The sequence below is a fragment of the Salmo salar genome, chromosome 15 (assembly GCF_965601325.2).
Source record: "Salmo salar chromosome 15, fSalSal1, whole genome shotgun sequence".
Taxonomy (NCBI): domain Eukaryota; kingdom Metazoa; phylum Chordata; class Actinopteri; order Salmoniformes; family Salmonidae; genus Salmo; species Salmo salar.
The window spans coordinates 54429226-54446843 of NC_138305.1; the positions used below are offsets into that span (position 1 = coordinate 54429226).

General features: G+C 45.1%; 1 protein-coding gene across 3 annotated transcripts; it reads right to left on the reverse strand.

Moving 5' to 3' along the window:
• Nucleotides 1-53: 53 nt before the first annotated feature.
• Nucleotides 54-12357, reverse strand: LOC106571635 (yippee-like 5). 3 transcript variants are annotated; one of them, XM_014144939.3, is made up of 3 exons: nucleotides 11826-12357; nucleotides 2995-3160; nucleotides 54-1338 (listed from the first exon to the last, which is right to left on the reverse strand). In XM_014144939.3, the coding sequence occupies exons 2-3, from the start codon at nucleotides 3133-3135 to the stop codon at nucleotides 1114-1116; spliced, it is 366 nt and encodes a 121-aa protein (XP_014000414.1). In that variant the 5' UTR covers nucleotides 3136-3160; nucleotides 11826-12357; the 3' UTR covers nucleotides 54-1113. The 3 variants fall into 3 exon arrangements, with proteins under 3 accessions (XP_014000414.1, XP_014000412.1, XP_014000413.1); XM_014144937.3 differs by lacking the exon at nucleotides 11826-12357 and adding an exon at nucleotides 3989-4285; XM_014144938.3 differs by lacking the exon at nucleotides 11826-12357 and adding an exon at nucleotides 3989-4186 and having other exon boundaries at nucleotides 2995-3214.
• Between the last annotated feature and the right edge of the window lie 5261 nt (nucleotides 12358-17618).

Below are 17618 nucleotides of genomic sequence, written 5' to 3' on the forward strand. Positions count from 1 at the left end.
TTCCCCCATATTAGTGTCCTATATTGATCAGGGAAGTGATACAAGAGGTAAAGTTGATTTCATACGATCAATTTCTTTATTATAATCCATCAACCGGAGGCCTGACAAAGGAAAAAAAACAGCTTTAACTCAACCCCTACTTAGTTTCCCAGGCTTTCTCACGATTTCATTTTGTTCCAATAGCTGAGTGATGAACGAGGATTGGAAGGATGGCATCGCAAGACTACGCACCCCAAAAAGAAAACACAGCACTGCACTGAAAACACAGAACTTAAAACCACAATATTGTCAACAATGGCGGGTTCATGGTTTTTTTTGGTCACATTTACACAATGGTCAAGTTGTCTTTTGATAATTGTTACACAATTGTCAGCATTTGAGGTTGATAACAGGTTCTATAGTCTAGGCGTGCTGTCGTTCCATCGGCAGACATGAGGCTTTAGTACACACATGCATTTGTCATCGGGATCAAAGTGAGGGTTGACATCAGTTTTATAATGCTCAAACAGTCAAAACTAAAACTATCAACTAACTAATATTTGTTAATAAAAGCAAATGGAAACTGGGTTTAATGACAATATTCAGAAAGATGATTTCCACACCCATTCTCACTAAAACTTAAATAATATTTCATCCTAAACACAAGCATACTTGCATTACTCATCCCCCGGTCCAATTTTTGACCAACCCCCCCCCCCCCAGCGCACTCTCGCACGCAACTGCGGTTGTTTTAACATACACAGCTGTAACACTGACAAAGGCATTAGCATCTGTCCATGCGCCCTTGCTCTCCACGTTGGGTCATTAAGTTACTCCCCCAACCACAACCGCTACTCTTCAGGCAGCTGTAGTCCAATGTCTACACATGTATCGTGCAGAATCTAATGCATGTACATTATACACAAGCACTATAGCCTGTGAGCGAGTGCATTCTCAAATGTGTGTACAATATATGTGAGGGGCGGACATAATTACAGGCTTGTCTAGCTTTACACAATTCTTGCTGGTGGGAAGCTGATACACAGGTAGTTGCCTATAAGGAGAGGAGTGTAGGGGACACTGGGGATTGGGAGAGACGTTGGGTGCACAAGGCAGAAAGGAGGGACGGGCGACTCAGGAGTTATCAGAGGGCACATGCTCCTCGAAGCCCTCGCTCTCCCTTACTAGCGCCCTTTCGAGGATGACGCGGCCTTCCTTGTAGCGCTGACTGTCTTCTGTGGCAAACTCGTAGATCCAGCCCAGCTTGCTGTTGCAGTTCTTGCAGCTGACGTCTCGCACCATGTGTCTGCCCGTCAGCATCACACGGTCCTGCACCTCACTGTACTGCAGGTTCACCACCTGTGGGTGACAAACATATAGATTTATTCAACAAAGTATCTGAACCTGCAAGAGGGACTAGCAGCGTGTCCCATAGAAGTATGCCCTAACAATGACTTTGGAACAGCACATACAGTATGGGATGAGGCTAGAGAATAACGACATGGTGTCATGCGTTTTCTGTAAGGACATGGTGTTATTCGCAGGACTCTTAACTACAACCTATTAGAAAAGGTCCAATGCAGCCATTATTATCTCAAATCATTTCTGGGTAACAAGTACCTTATTGTGATTGTTAAAAAAATTGTAATAAGAAACAAAAATAGCTTCTTAGCAAAGAGCAATTTTTCAAGTAAGAATTTAGCTAGGAATGCCAGAGTGGGGAGGGGAACATTTAAAACTAGCTATTGGCTGAGAGGTTTGGAACCAACTTATTGGTCTAACAACTCATTTAAAGCCTGGTGGTCACCAGGCAGGCCAAAACTCCATCCAATCAAAACAGGCATACATTTCAGGTGATATTTTCAAACAGCTCTTACACTAGAAGGGTTCATCATAATTTTCAAAATGTCACAGTATTATTCCAACCTCAGTGTGAGAAATATATACTGCTCAAAAAAATAAAGGGAACACTTAAACAACACATCCTAGATCTGAATGAAAGAAATAATCTTATTAAATACTTTTTTCTTTACATAGTTGAATGTGCTGACAACAAAATCACACAAAAATAATCAATGGAAATCCAATTTATCAACCCATGGAGGTCTGGATTTGGAGTCACACTCAAAATTAAAGTGGAAAACCACACTACAGGCTGATCCAACTTTGATGTAATGTCCTTAAAACAAGTCAAAATGAGGCTCAGTAGTGTGTGTGGTCTCCACGTGCCTGTATGACATCCCTACAACGCCTGGGCATGCTCCTGATGAGGTGGCGGATGGTCTCCTGAGGGATCTCCTCCCAGACCTGGACTAAAGCATCCGCCAACTCCTGGACAGTCTGTGGTGCAACGTGGCGATGGTGGATGGAGCGAGACATGATGTCCCAGATGTGCTCAATTGGATTCAGGTCTGGGGAACGGGCGGGCCAGTCCATAGCATCAATGCCTTCCTCTTGCAGGAACTGCTGACACACTCCAGCCACATGAGGTCTAGCGTTGTCTTGCATTAGGAAGAACCCAGGAACCCAACCGCACCAGCATATGGTCTCACAAGGGGTCTGAGGATCTCATCTCGGTACCTAATGGCAGTCAGGCTACCTCTGGCGAGCACATGGAGGGCTGTGCGGCCCCCCCAAAGAAATGCCACCCCACACCATGACTGACCCACCGCCAAACCGATCATGCTGGAGGATGTTGCAGGCAGCAGAACGTTCTCCTGGGAAGTGGTCTGTGGTCCCCACCTGCAGAACCACTCCTTTATTGGGGGTGTCTTGCTAATTGCCTATAATTTCCACCTGTTGTCTATTCCATTTGCACAACAGCATGTGAAATTTATTGTCAATCAGTGTTGCTTCCTAAGTGGACAGTTTGATTTCACAGAAGTGTGATTGACTTGGTGTTAGATTGTGTAAATAAAGGGAACACTTAAACAACACAAGACTCTGTTATCTGTCTCCCAAGGACACTCTCAAGCCACTGGGCCTTTAAGAGTAGTCAACCCTCACCAGGCTCACCTTGTTGAAGAGGAAGGCTCGGCCCGTGGCGCCAGTGAAGCGCGTGGAGATGAGCTCAGAGCGGTTGGTCAGGATGGTGTCGCAGTTGGCGCAGGAGAATAGGCGGGTCCCGCCGATGTGGTCCAGGAAGATCCGGCCCATAGTGCTGTTGTCAGCAGAGACCGACCTTTAGGAAGGGCAAGTAAGTCATGTAAGACACTAACTCATTCACAGACAGCAGCTGAAACAGAGGAGAGCGGGGAGGCTCAGAGTGAAACAGGTGCACATAAGACAACTACTCACAAAGACACATACTGGGTTTGAGACCACATACTGCCCAGTTAGTGAGTTCTTTGTGCGAGCCTATTGAGATCAATATGGATTCCAACTAGTTTAGGTGAACACATAATAGCAAATATGCCTAGAATTAACAAGTGTATCTTCTATTCGGTTTCATAGTGAACGGTTGTCTTCATTGGCTGACGTAGACAAATCATTGGGGGTGAGTAACGATGCTGCTACATCTACCATCTATATAGAAACAAGGGCAGTTGAATTGTCACTGCGTCAGAGAGCTGCGGCGGTTGCCATTTCCATCCCATTTGCCATTTCCACTGGATTGGAAAATATTCCATACTAAATCGACGTTTGATTGAACAACATGTAATCGAGAAGTTAAACAAGACCTGCGCACATATTAAATGTAAACAGCTGTCAGTCCTTTTTTCTCGAAATAGTAGCTTTTTGGGAGCCAAATGCCAATCAGTCTTGATCGATGTGTGAAGCGATTCATTCAAGTTGTGTCAACAATACCATGACCTCATTCAGATTTACAACAAAACGTTTATCAATCGTTGTCTCTTATAAAACACATGGACAGCATAGCATTTCACGGCTAACTAGTACAATCAAATAGGGTTTGATAATGATGATAGCTAGCTAAAGTAGCTCATATAACGTCAGTACACAAAGCCAATGTTGTCAACGAAACATCGCGTGCCCAACTTTCTCTTACCTTGAATCTGTAATTTTCCCGAGTTATGTCGACACGAATGTTAATAACCTGTTTTCTTGACCACTTCTACAGTCTTTATCAACCTCGAATCCAATTTTGTTGTTGTATTTTCACCCTTCTTCGTCCTCGATTCTGTAGCTAGATGTGGCGTCAGCTTTGTTGTTCTCTCACAGCTGTTCCGCAGACTGTATCAACATCCGGTACATGTGGTCCCGCCCCTACTAGGTAGAGGCGTTGTTAGACAGACCCCAAGGAGGCAGCAGAAACCAAATTGAGTAAGGGCCAAAGTGTTTGAAATTACACTGATGCAATGAAACCAGAAATATAAAATTATAATTTTTTAGGAAGCAGACGAAAATTATGAAGCTCAGCTCAGGCTTCATTGTACATTGTGGTGTGGTGGATTTCGGGCATCTGATATGAGAAACTCCTGGATCAAAAGGTAGCCTGTCTAATAATGAACATAGCCTTCTGACAGTCGGGTAGAAACGTTTGCATCAAAATACTTCCTGTGCTGGAACAATGCAGTGCAATAACTGGACATGCACTCACATGAAAGAACACAGCAGGAAGATCACAAAGAATATCACAAAAATGTTAATCTCATTCCCAGACACTTCCGCCCAAGGAATGTCTGGTGGAGCAACAAGTCAAACGTGGCCTTTGTTAATTAACCCAAGTACAGAAAATCTTTGGGCACGAGGTTACAAAAAGAGCTGTATAAACTGTTCAGCCATAGACTTAAGATAAGCAGCACTCCTGAAGATAGATGGTGCAATGTCATGCTTGAGAGTGTCCTTGGGAGACAGATAACAGAGTCTTGTGTAAAGACTAATCTCTGCAGTTATCACAATTGAAGTGAGCATGTGATTATTGTATCAGATTAGGAGTGCTGGTCTAGGATCAGTCCCCCCCGTCCGTGTCGTCTTATTCATTTAGATCTAAACGTTAAATCCACTGTACTCTAACTTCAACTCCGAACCATTATCATAAAGTCTATTAGCATAAACATGATTTCAGATGTACATTACATTTACAGTACGGCATATCAAGAAACATAATTGACTGGAACTCAGTTGTTGCAGTGAATGATTGTACAGTATAGTCAAGCAATTTCAGGTCAGTAATCTGTTAATCCTTTTTGATCAAACAAACACAGTGGCGCAGCGGTCTAACTCTAGCAGTGCTAGAGGCGTCACTACAGACCCGGGTTTGATCCCGGGCTGTATCACAACAGGCCGTGATTGGGAGCCCCATAGGGCAGCGCACAATTGGCCCATCGTTGTTAGGGGAGGGTTTGGCCCGGGTAGGCCATCATTGTAAATAATAATTTGTTCTTAACTGACTTGCCTAGTTAAATAAAGGTTAAATAAAAATAAACACTATATGTAGAAAAGTATGTGGACACCCCTTCAAATTAGTGGATTCGGCTATTTCAGCCACACCCGTTGCTGACAGGTGTATAAAATCGAGCACACCGCCATGCAATCTCCATAGACAAACATTGGCAGTAGAATGACCTTACTGGAGAGCACAGTGACTTTCAATGTTTCACCGTCATAGGATGCCACCTTTATAACAAGTCAAGTTAGTCAAATTTCTGCCCTGCTAGAGCTGACCGGGTCAACTGTAAGTGCATAGTGCCAACTGTAGAGTTTGTTGGCGGAGGAATAAAGTTCTGGGACTGTTTTTCATTGTTCAGGCTAGGCCCCTTAGTTCCAGTTAAGGGAAATCTTAATGCTACAGCATTCAAGGACATTCTAGACGATTCTGTGCTTCCAACTTTGTGGCAACAATTTGGGGAAGGTCCTTTCCTGTTTCAGTATGATAAAGCCCCCTTGCACAAAGCAAAGGTACATACAGAAATGGTTTGTTGGGATCGGTGTGGAAGAACTTGACTGGCCTGCACATAGCCCTGACCTCAAGCCCATCGAGCACCTTTGGGATGAATTGGAACACCGACTGCGAGCCAGGCCTAATCGCCCAACATCAGTGCCCGACTTCACTAATGCTCTTGTGGCTGAATGGAAGCAAGTCCCCGCAGCAGTGTTCGAACATCTAGCGGGAAGCCTTCCCAGAAGAGGGGAGGTTGTTATTGCAGCAAAGGGGGGACCAACTCCATAATAATGCCCATGATTTTGGAATAAGATGTCCATATACTTTTGGTCAGGTAGTGTACATCGTGTAATCTACTATATTTCTCCCTCACCTTTCCATTTGGCAGTCCCTCTCCTCTGTAATCATTACAGATAGATAATGAACAGAGATTGATAATCATAAGTGATAATCAATCAATTTAACTTCACACTGTTATGAAACACGTGCCTATGTTGCTGACCAAGAGATTGGCCCTGAGGACACTCTATAAAGAAATCAAATGTGTGTACATCCATATCAACATCAAATGGTTACCCATTCATATTACCCATTTATGATGAAACCATGAAAGACAACTGGTCTTGTAATTGCTATTGCATGATAGCTATTTCATCAACCAACTGCCCCATGCCTATACCCATAATTGATACTAATATTAATTCATACTAATTAAAATTCTTATTTACAAATTTATTTTCATACTGTTTGAAATAAAGTATGTTTTGTAACAGGGAGTCATTAGCTGCCTGTCCTTGTAGCAGGAAGTCTTTAAGGTCAAGGATATAAGGTATTTAAAAATATCTGTCATGTCACTGTCAATCTATTACCAAGGAGGCTTAGCCATTTTAAGGACATTTCCCCACGAGATTGCATTTTAGAATGTTACACAACGTATAGCCTACTAAAGGATTGTGATTTGCGTCTATGATATACAACCATTGCCAGAGGCAGAACAGATAATAAGGTAGAAATGTATAATTACACCTTGTAATAAAGCATTTATAATGGATTAGAAAATAGTTTATTCATCATTTATTAAGGTGTCACACTCCAATAGGGTATTTTTTTCCTCTTAGTCACATCACAAGGAACTTTTATCAGTTAAATAAAAAACACCAATATAATACTTTTTTTGTATTAAAACTTTTTTTTAAATGTTTTATAAAAAACATGCCAATTAGGCTATGTCTCATTAAATGTGCATATTTGCATATACCGCAAATGTTTTTTGCTGTATATGCAAGCCTACATATTTAGATTGAACAAGACGAACGGAGCAAAGTACAGAGAGATCCTTGATAGAAACCCGCTCAGGACCTCAGACTGGGGCGACGGTTCACCTTCCAACAGGACAACGACCCTAAGCACACAGCCAAGGAGTGTCTTTGGGACAAGTCTCTGTCCCGACCAGAGACCATTGCTATGGAGGAGTACATAGAAGAGTCTCTGGCCGCTGGGGCCGTCCGTCCATCTGCATATCCTGCCGGCGCAGGGTTTTTCTTTGTGGAGAAGAAGGACAAGACCCTGTGCCCGTGCATTGACTACCGGAGACTTAACGATATCACTGTCAAAAATCGTTACCCCCTGCCTCTCCTCTGCGTTTTAACCTCTCCAGGGGGCTACCATGTTTTCCAAGTTGGACCTTCGGAATGTCTACCACCTGGTTTGAATACGCGAGGGGGATGAGTGGAAGACCACCTTCAACACAGCCAGTGGACATTATGAGTACCAGGTCATGTCATTTGGACTCAACAATGCCCTTGCTGTCTTCCAGGCTTTGGTCAATAAAGTGCTTAGGGACATGCTAAGCCAGTTTGTGTTCATCTACCTGGATGACATCCTGTTTTTTTTTTCCTGATCTGCCCAAGAACATGTACTCCATGTCAGACAGGTCCTTCAGCACCTCCTGGGGAAAAAATTGTGAATGTAAGGGGTGCGTACTGGCGGCAGAGAAGTCAGACGCAGGAGAGCAAAAACTGTTTCCAAACGGCACAGTTTAATAACAAAAAAAAACACCGGAAAACAGAACAATCAAATAATGGGTACATAACCCGACGCACACCAGAATAGACGTGCACAAGCACTTACAATAAACAATCACCGACAAGGACATGAGGGGGAACAGAGGGTTAAATACACAACATGTAATTGATGGGATTGGAACCAGGTGTGATGGAAGACAAGACAAAACCAAAGGAAAATGAAAAGAGGATCAGCGATGGCTAGAAGGTCGGCAACTTCGACCGCCGAACGCCGCCCAAACAAGGAAAGGGACCAACTTCGGCGGAAGTCGTGACACTGAATGTCTTTGAGTGGCCCAGCCAGAGCCCGGACTTGAACCTAATCAAACATCTCTGGAGAGACCTGGAAATACCAGTGCAGCAACGCTCCCCAACCAACCTGACAGAGCTTGAGAGGATCTGCATAGAAGAATGGGAGAAACACCCCAAATACAGGTGTGCCAAGCTTGTAGCGTCATACCCAGGAAGACTCAAGGCTGTAATCGCTGCCAAAGGTGCTTCAACAAAGTACTGAGTAAATGGTCTGAATACTTATGTGAATGTGATATTTCAAACCTGTTTTTGCGTTGTCATTGTGGGGTATTGTGTGTCGATTTGATGAGGGGGAAAAAAACTATATAATCAATTTTAGAATAAGGCTGTTTTGTAACAAAATGTGGAAAAAGTCAAGGGGTCTGAATACTTTCCAACTGCAATGTAGTTTCAGCAAACAGGAAGAGGCAAAGCTAGAGGGCTCACTCTCGCCAAAGTCTGTTCAGTATAAACCCAATATGTTTCTATGGGAATAATATACAGCCCTAAGCTTGTCGCCTGCCTTCCCACTTTTGGGACAAAGACACCCATTGTTAGGGTGGAGACATGAGCATCTCGTCATTATATACAAATCTCTGGTTTCAGCCTCTTGCAAATTGGAAAGGAAAGTTGGCGGGTGCACTGTTAGGATGCTGGATTTCCCTAAAGTAAATTGATGTTTTGTCAAAATTATATAATTACTCCTGTCTAAATAAAATAATTTAAAATACTTCACCAGGGAGCATGACTTAGCCACAGGGGATCATTAGCTTCTTATTTTTTTCCCTGTGGATTATTTTAAATCACAAGTGTGTTTGGGAAGCCCAAAATTTGGGTATTGCCTGTGGCAATATGTCTAGCTGACTGAGTTGCGGCTGTCAGTGAAAAGCGTCTAAAATATGTGTGAAGATAATGTGTCTTGAGTATAATTAAAAATGTTCCCTGAAGAAGAAGTTGAGGAGCAATGTTGCAAAGATATTGTGCGTCTCTCTCCAGAATGAATACATATGTAGGAAAGTGACCATTTGGCAGTCTTTTTTCTGATTGTCCAACTCACCACTGATTTTCTCTTCGCCTCACACAAGTCAACAAAGTATGTTTTAATAACATCCATTGCGAATGATGGTTCAGTTCCTCAGTATTCCAAAAATCTTTCCAACACTCCCGGCCTCGATATTCACCAAGCCTCAGTGTGAAAGATCAAAATATCATGATCTGATGATCCCATATATGCAGTGGAAACGTCATAAAAGACCACTTTCTGTCCGGAGCTCATTGGCGCAGGAAACTTTGAGGGCTAGTTGAAAGAATATTGCAAGTTCATCAGCAACAATTTGATACGATGTTGAACTTCACTAGCAATAATTCAAGTCAAGACATTTAGAAATGGAGGCAGACAGGCGGAGAAAAAGGATTAATGCGATTGAAAGAACCAGAATTTTCATCAGTTTACTTTCTGTTTTTATTTGTCGGCTTTAGGCCTATGTATTTTACTTAATTGATGATGGAAGTTAAAGGCCTACTGCTGCATTGGACTATAGGCTATCTCTGAGTTCTATGCTCTCATTTCTCATTTCTTTAGCCGCCATGGATCACAGTGTATTAATGTGGCCATATGGTAGAGGTTCAGTGGTGACCCGTCATTCAGGGCAGGTGGGGCAGAGCAATGTAAAAAAAAATATTGTTTATGTCATTGAGTTAATGAAACCGCATACAAACATGGTCTATTTATTGTTTTCTTGAGTAAGGCAGCTCCAAAATGCAGGTGTTTCAGCCTAGCTCAGTGCTTTCTGTGGTGGTGGGGCAAGCCAGCAGAAAATACGGAGTGTTGGGCCGTGATTGGCTCAGTGTTTTGTCCCTCATGGGGACACTACATCACCCCCAAGTCTCATGCCCTGTGTACACTAGCACGCGGTTCCGCGCGGTGAAACACCGCTTCCCATTCATTTTCAATGGAAGGAAAGCGGTGAGAAGCAGAGAGGGCAGTGGACCGCTGGGTGGTGCGAACGTGGTGTGGGAGGCGGTGAAAAAGTTCAACATTTCCCAAATTTATGCAAATCACCAGCGACGACCGCTGGGCGAGGACCAATCATATCAAGTGGTTCTCATAACGAATTTGACGCTATGCGACCCAAGGCTGGAGACTTTCTTCAGCAAAGATGGCTGACAAAAATACTAGGATGGAAGCAAATGTAAGTAATTATAACTTCATAACGAATCATGCAATAAATGTAAAGTTGAGAGGAATATGTTAATGTAGAGACAAACGATTATGCATATGTTAATTTACGAAAATCGCTATTTAGCAAGCTAGCTGACTAGCTAACATTAACCTGCTAGCTTTATGGGTGTTGTGACATGAGTATGAAATTGTAATTCTGTTTTTTCATGTTTTAGGAACTCCTGAAACAACCAGTAAACCAAGCTGTCGTCTTGTGAAACAGTGGATGTAAAGAATCTAGCTAGCTAAAGCATTTACTGCAAATTGAATGAACAATTTTGTAAGCTTGCCTTGCTGATATTTGCCATGCAATGCAGATGAAGTAACGTAGCCTGCTAGCTATTTTCTTGCTTATTGTGCAGTGGAGGATAAAAAATACCTGTATGCCTATGGACGTGTAGCTAGCTATGTAGCCGATCTGTGTATGGACCGTAAAACGTTTAGTATACATATTAGTTCAGAACCTAGCTATTAATTTCAGTTATCATAGACAGTTGTATCAACTTCAAAACAGTCTGAATGACATTAATGAAGCCTATGGATTGAGTAGAATACAATATAACTTTGTGCCAAGGATTGTATATACATGTAGTTATTACCATGCATGTAATAACATTGTAGCCTGTACATTTAATATATTCACAGATCATGCATTCTACCTTGGAAAATAAAGATGTAGTTCAGGTATGAATGTCTTTGAGATTTTTTTCAGTCAAATCCTGTCACGCCCTGATCTGTTTCACCTGTTCCTGTGATTGTCTCCACCCCCTCCAGGTGTCGCTTATTTTCCCCAGTGTATTTATCCCTGTGTTTCCTATCTCTCTGTGCCAGTTCGTCTTGTCTGTTAGTCAAGTCAACCAGCGTTTTTTTCCCGTTCTCCTTTTGGGTTTCTCTTTTTGATAGTCTTCCCGGTTTTGACCCCTGCCTGTCTCTGGACTACTTTCCCGCCCGTCTGATCATCCTGCCTGCTCTGACCTTGACTCTGCCTGTCTTTTGGTACCTTTTGGATTCTGAACTGGTTTTGACCCTTTTGCCTGTCCACGACCATTCTCTTGCCTTACCCTATTGGATTAATAAATATTGTAAGACTCCAATCATCTGCCTCCTGTGTCTGCATCTGGGTCTCGCCTTGTGTCATGATAGTACGAACTGGCCATGACAGACCCAGCAGACTTGGACCAGCTCCGCCAAGCTGTCTCCCTACAGGGAGCCACCATCGGGAGACATCAGGAGTTGCTACAGGGCCTTTTGGAAGGGCTCAGTTCCTTGATGGAATGCCACGACCATGGGTTAAAGGCTATTATGGAGCAAATCAGGGAGTTAGACTGTCTGCCACCTTGGAATAACCCCAATCACCCAGTAATTTTTTTCCCTATCTGTGGTGAGTTTGTACAGCCTAACCCGACTCCCTGTGAACCCCGCTTACCTCCTCCAGAGCGATATTCGGGAAATCCTGGTACCTGCCGGGTTTTTTTCTCTCAGTGCTCGCTTATTTTTGAGCTACAGCCATCTTTGTTTTCTTCAGACCGATCAACGGTATGTAAGGAGACATCCAGGAGTTGTCTTACGTAAGGAGTTTTACCTTACGCTAATGTCGGGAAGGATGCTCTCCTGGGCTACGGCAGTTTGGGAACAACAATCTACCATTTGCAGTCATTTGGAGGAATTCATGGCAGAGGTCAGAAAAGTTTTTGAGTCTCCGGTATCCGGGAGAAAGGCGGCCAGCAAACTGCTTGATTTATGTCAAAACTCCCCTAGTGTGGCAGACTACGCGGTGGACTTTTGCACGTTGGCTGCCGAGAGTGCCTGGAATCCGGAGTCTCTTTTCAATACTTTTCTGCACGGATTATCTGAGGAGGTAAAGGATGAGCTAGCTGCTCGGGAACTGCCAGTGTACCTCGAATCTCTTATCGCCTTAACAATTAAAATTGATGGACGCCTAAGGGAACGCAAGAGTGAGAGGAGGTCTTGTCTCGGGCACGCTCGTGCACCCAATATGGCGCATTCACCTCCTATGGAATCCGGAAGTTTCTGAAGGCAGCTCTTGTGAGAGGAGTCGAAGGGGAGTTGGATACTCCTGAGCCTATGCAGTTGGGAAGAACTAGGCTATCAGTTTGGGAGCGCTCATGGAGGATGAATAATAACTGTTGTCTGTACTGTGGAGGGGCAGGGCACTTTATAGCTACCTGCCCTATTAGGAAACCCTTGTCTCTAGTGGGTACCAGTACTATGGTGAGTCAGACTGGGAGTTCCCTAATTCCCATCACCCGCACACCCCTTTTTTCTCTTGTGCTGTGGGGAGACCAATCTAAGTCTCTCCGAGTGCTCATTGACTCTGGGGGTGATGAATGTCTTATGGATGCCACGATAGCTTCGGAGCTTGGTATTCCCACTCAGCCTCGCTCTGTGCCCATGGATGCTAGGGCACTGGATGGCCACTCAATAAGGGAAATAACCCATAGTACTGTGCCCGTTCAATTACGGGTTTCTGGTAACCATAGTGAGACAATACAGTTCCTCCTCATTGCATCTCTCCATGTTCCGGTTGTTTTGGGATTTTCCTGGCTCCAAAAGTACAATCCTGTGATCGACTGGACCACAAGCTCCATCCTGGATTGGAGCCAATTTTGTAATTCCCACTGGCTTCAAGCAGCACAGCCTTCCCCTAGTCGTCTTCCCCAGGAGGTTAGCAAGACTGTAGATGTCTCTGTTATCCCCACAGAATACCATGACCCCCGGGGAGTGTTTAGCAAGGCACGTTCTACTTCCCTTCCCCCACACCGTCCTTATGATTGTGCCATTGATCTTCTCCCAGGCACTACACCACCTCGGGGTCGGTTGTACTCTCTGTCCCGACCAGAGACCATTGCTATGGAGGAGTACATAGAAGAGTCTCTGGCCGCTGGGGCCGTCCGTCCATCTGCATATCCTGCCGGCGCAGGGTTTTTCTTTGTGGAGAAGAAGGACAAGACCCTGTGCCCGTGCATTGACTACCGGAGACTTAACGATATCACTGTCAAAAATCGTTACCCCCTGCCTCTCCTCTGCGTTTTAACCTCTCCAGGGGGCTACCATGTTTTCCAAGTTGGACCTTCGGAATGTCTACCACCTGGTTTGAATACGCGAGGGGGATGAGTGGAAGACCACCTTCAACACAGCCAGTGGACATTATGAGTACCAGGTCATGTCATTTGGACTCAACAATGCCCTTGCTGTCTTCCAGGCTTTGGTCAATAAAGTGCTTAGGGACATGCTAAGCCAGTTTGTGTTCATCTACCTGGATGACATCCTGTTTTTTTTTTCCTGATCTGCCCAAGAACATGTACTCCATGTCAGACAGGTCCTTCAGCACCTCCTGGGGAAAAAATTGTTTGTGAAAGCCGAGAAGTGTGAGTTCCACCGCTCTTCTATCACCTTTCTGGGATATGTCATTGCTGAGGGCAATGTTCAGATGAATCTTGGAAAGGTGAAAGAAGTGGTGGATTGGCGTCAACCAACGTCCAGGGTGCAGTTGCAATGGTTTTTTGGTTTTGCAAACTTCTACCGCCGTTTCATTCGGGATTACAGCAGCCTGGCGGCCCCCCTCTCGGCACTCACCTCCCCCAAGGTACCGTTCAAATGGTCTCCAGCTGTCGACAAAGCCTTTGTGGACCTGAAGCATCGGTTCACAACAGTACCCATCCTCATCCATCTGGACCCCTCGCGTCAATTTGTGGTGGAAGTGTATGCTTCGGCTGTTGGAGTGGGAGCCAACCTGTCCCAGCGATCTGCCCAGGACCAGAAGCTTCATCCCTGTGCTTTCCTGTCCCATTGTCTCAACCCTGCTGAGAGGAACTACGATGTTGGCAACCAAGAACTCCTGGCGATGAAGATGGCGTTGGAGTAGTGGAAGCACTGGCTGGAAGGCGCAGAACAGCCATTCCTTGTCTGGACCGACCATAAAAACTTGGAATATCTCCATTCAGCCAAGCACCTCAACTCAAGGCAGGCCCGGTGGGCCCACATGTTTACCAGATTCAACTTTACAATTTCCTACCGTCCAGGGTCTAAAAATGTGAAGCCTGATGCTCTCTCCCGCCTATACAGTTGCTCTGCAACACCCTCGACTTCTGAAACCATTCTCCCTAGCTCATGCCTTGCTGCCACTGTGTATTGGGGTATTGAGAACCTGGTTCGCAAAGCGCAGCGCTCCCAGCCTGGACCTGAAGGGGGACCGGCTAACCGGCTGTTTGTCCCTAACCCAGTCCGGTCCCGGGTCCTGGAATGGGCTCATTCCTCCAGGCTGACTTGTCATCCAGGGTCCCGTTGTACACTAGCCTTACTTCGACAACGTTTCTGGTGGCCCGCAATGGTTCCTGATGTCTCTGCCTTCGTCACCGCATGCACTGCGTGTGCTCAAAACAAGACTCCATGGCAAGCTCCTTCTGGCCTCCTGCAGCTACTACCGGTTCCTCATCGTCCCCGGTCTCATATATCTCTGGACTTTGTCACTGGGCTCCCTCCGTCTGATGGCAACACTGTCATTCTGACGGTAGTCGACCGGTTCTCCAAGACCGCCCATTTCATCCCTCTCCCCAAACTACATTCTGCCAAGGAGACGGCCCAGTTTATGGTGCAGCATGTCTTCTGGATCCATTGCTTCCCGGTAGACATGGTCTCCGATTGGGGTTCTCGTCTCAGTTCTGGAAGGCATTCTGCACCCTTATTGGGTCGTCGGCCAGCCTGTCATCCAGATTCCATCCCCAAACTAACGGTCAGTCGGAGCGAGCCAACCAAGACCTGGAGACCACCTTAAGGTGCCTGGTCTCAACCAACTCACTACCTGGAGCTGTCAACTGGTCTGGGTGGAGTATGCCCAGAACTCTCTTCCCAGTTCTGCCACGGGACTCTCCCCTTTTCAGTGCTCTATGGGGTATCAGCCTCCACTCTTCCCTGAACAAGAGCAGGAGTTCAGCGTACCCTCTGCCCAGATGTTTGTCCACCACTGTCGACGTACCTGGAGAAGAGCCAGGGCGGCTATTCTCAAGACCAACTCCAGGTATCGTCGACAAGCAGACCGTCGCCGGACCCCAGCTCCCCGCTACCACATTGGGCAGAGGGTATGGCTTTCCACTCGGGATCTGCCCCTTGGGTAGAGTCCCGCAAGCTGTCTCCCCAGTTCATTGGTCCTTTTCCCATCTCCAGAGTCCTGAGTTCCACTGCTGTCCGTCTTGTGTTTCCCTGTACACTCCATATTCACCCTACCTTCCATGTGTCTAGGATTAAGCCTGTGTCTCACTGTCCTGTGTCTTCTGTTTCCAGGCCCATCCCTCCCCCCGGGTTATTGGTAGGCAGCCAGCATATACGGTGAGACGCCTCTTGAACCCGGCCCTCAATGCCGATTTCCACCGCCGACACCCCGGTCAGCCAGGTATGCACCCAGGTAGGATGCCAGGTGGCGTCCCGGGGGGGGGGGGGGGTACTGTCACTGTTTCTTTTTGATAGTCTTCCCGGTTTTGACCCCTGCCTGTCTCTGGACTACTTTCCCGCCTGCCTGATCATCCTGCCTGCTCTGACCTTGAGCGTGCCCTTGCCCCTGACCTTGAGCCGGTACCTTTTGGACTCTGAACTGGTTTTGACCCTTTTGCCTGTCCACTACCATTCTCTTACCTTACAATATTTATTAATACAATAGGGTAAGACTCCAACCATCTGCCTCCTGTGTCTGGGTCTCGCTTTGTCATGATAAAATCCTATATCAGGAGTATCAAATTCCAGTCTTTGAATGATGCTGTGTCTGCATGTACAGTTGAAGTCAAAAGTTTACAAAACCAAATACATTTAAACTCAGTTTTTCACAATTCCTGACATTTAATCCTAGTAAAAATTCCCTGTCTTAGGTCAGTTAGGATCACCTTGATTTTCAGAATGTGAAATGTCAGAATAATAGTTGAGAGGATGATTTATTTCAGCTTTTATTTATTTAGTCACATTCCCAGTGGGTCAGAAGTTTACACACACTCAATTAGTATTTGGTAGCATTGTCTTTAAATTGTTTAACTTGGGTCAAACGTTTTGGGTAGCCTTCCACAAGCTTCCCACAATAAGTTGGCTGAATTTTGGCCCATTCCTCCTGATAGAGCTGGTGTAACTGAGTCAGGTTTGTAGGCCTCCTTGCTCGCACACACTTTTTCAGTTCTGCCCACCAATTTTCTATAGGAATAAGGTCAGGGCTTTGTGATGGCCACTCCAATACCTTAACTTTGTTGTCCTTAAGCCATTTTGCCACAACTTTGGAAGTATGCTTGGGGTCATTGTCCATTTGGAAGACCCATTTGCGACCAAGCTTAAACTTCCTGACTGATGTCTTGATGTTGCTTCAATATATCCTCATAATTTTCCTCCTCATGATGCCATCTATTTTGTGAAGTGCACCAGTCCCCCCTGCAGCAAAGCACCCCCACAACATGATGCTGCCATCCCGTGCTTCACGATTGGGATGGTGTTCTTCGGCTTGCAAGCCTCCCCCTTTTTCCTCCAAACATAACAATGGTCATTATGGCCAAACAGTTCTATTTTTGTTTCGTCAGACCAGCGGACATTTCTCCAAAAAGTATGATCTTTGTCTCCATGTGCAGTTGCAAACCGTAGTCTAGCTTTTTCATGTTGGTTTTGGAGCAGTGGCTTCTTCCTTGCTGAGCAGCCTTTCAGGTTATGTCGATATAGGACTTGTTTTACTGTGGATATAGATACTTTTGTACCTGTTTCCTCCAGCATCTTCACAAGTTCCTTTGCTGTTGTTCTGGGATTGATTTGCACTTTTCGCACGAAAGTACGTTCATCTCTAGGAGACCGAACGCTTCTCTGTCCTGAGCAGTATGAAGTCTGCGTGGTCCCATGGTTTGTACAGATGAACGTGGTACCTTTGCTTCCAAGGATGAACCAGACTTGTGGAGGTCTACAATTTTTTTTCTGAGGTCTTGGCTGATTTCTTTTCATTTTCCCATTATGTCAAGCAAAGAGGCACTTAGTTTGAAGGTAGGCCTTGAAATACATCCACAGGTACACCTTCAATTTACTCAAATGTTGTCAATTAGCCTATCAGAAGCTTCTAAAGCCATGACATAATTTTCTGGAATTTTCCAAGCTGTATAAAGGCACAGTCAACTTAGTTTATATAAACTTCTGACCTACTGGAATTGTGATACAGTGAATTATAAGTGAAATAATCTGTCTGTAA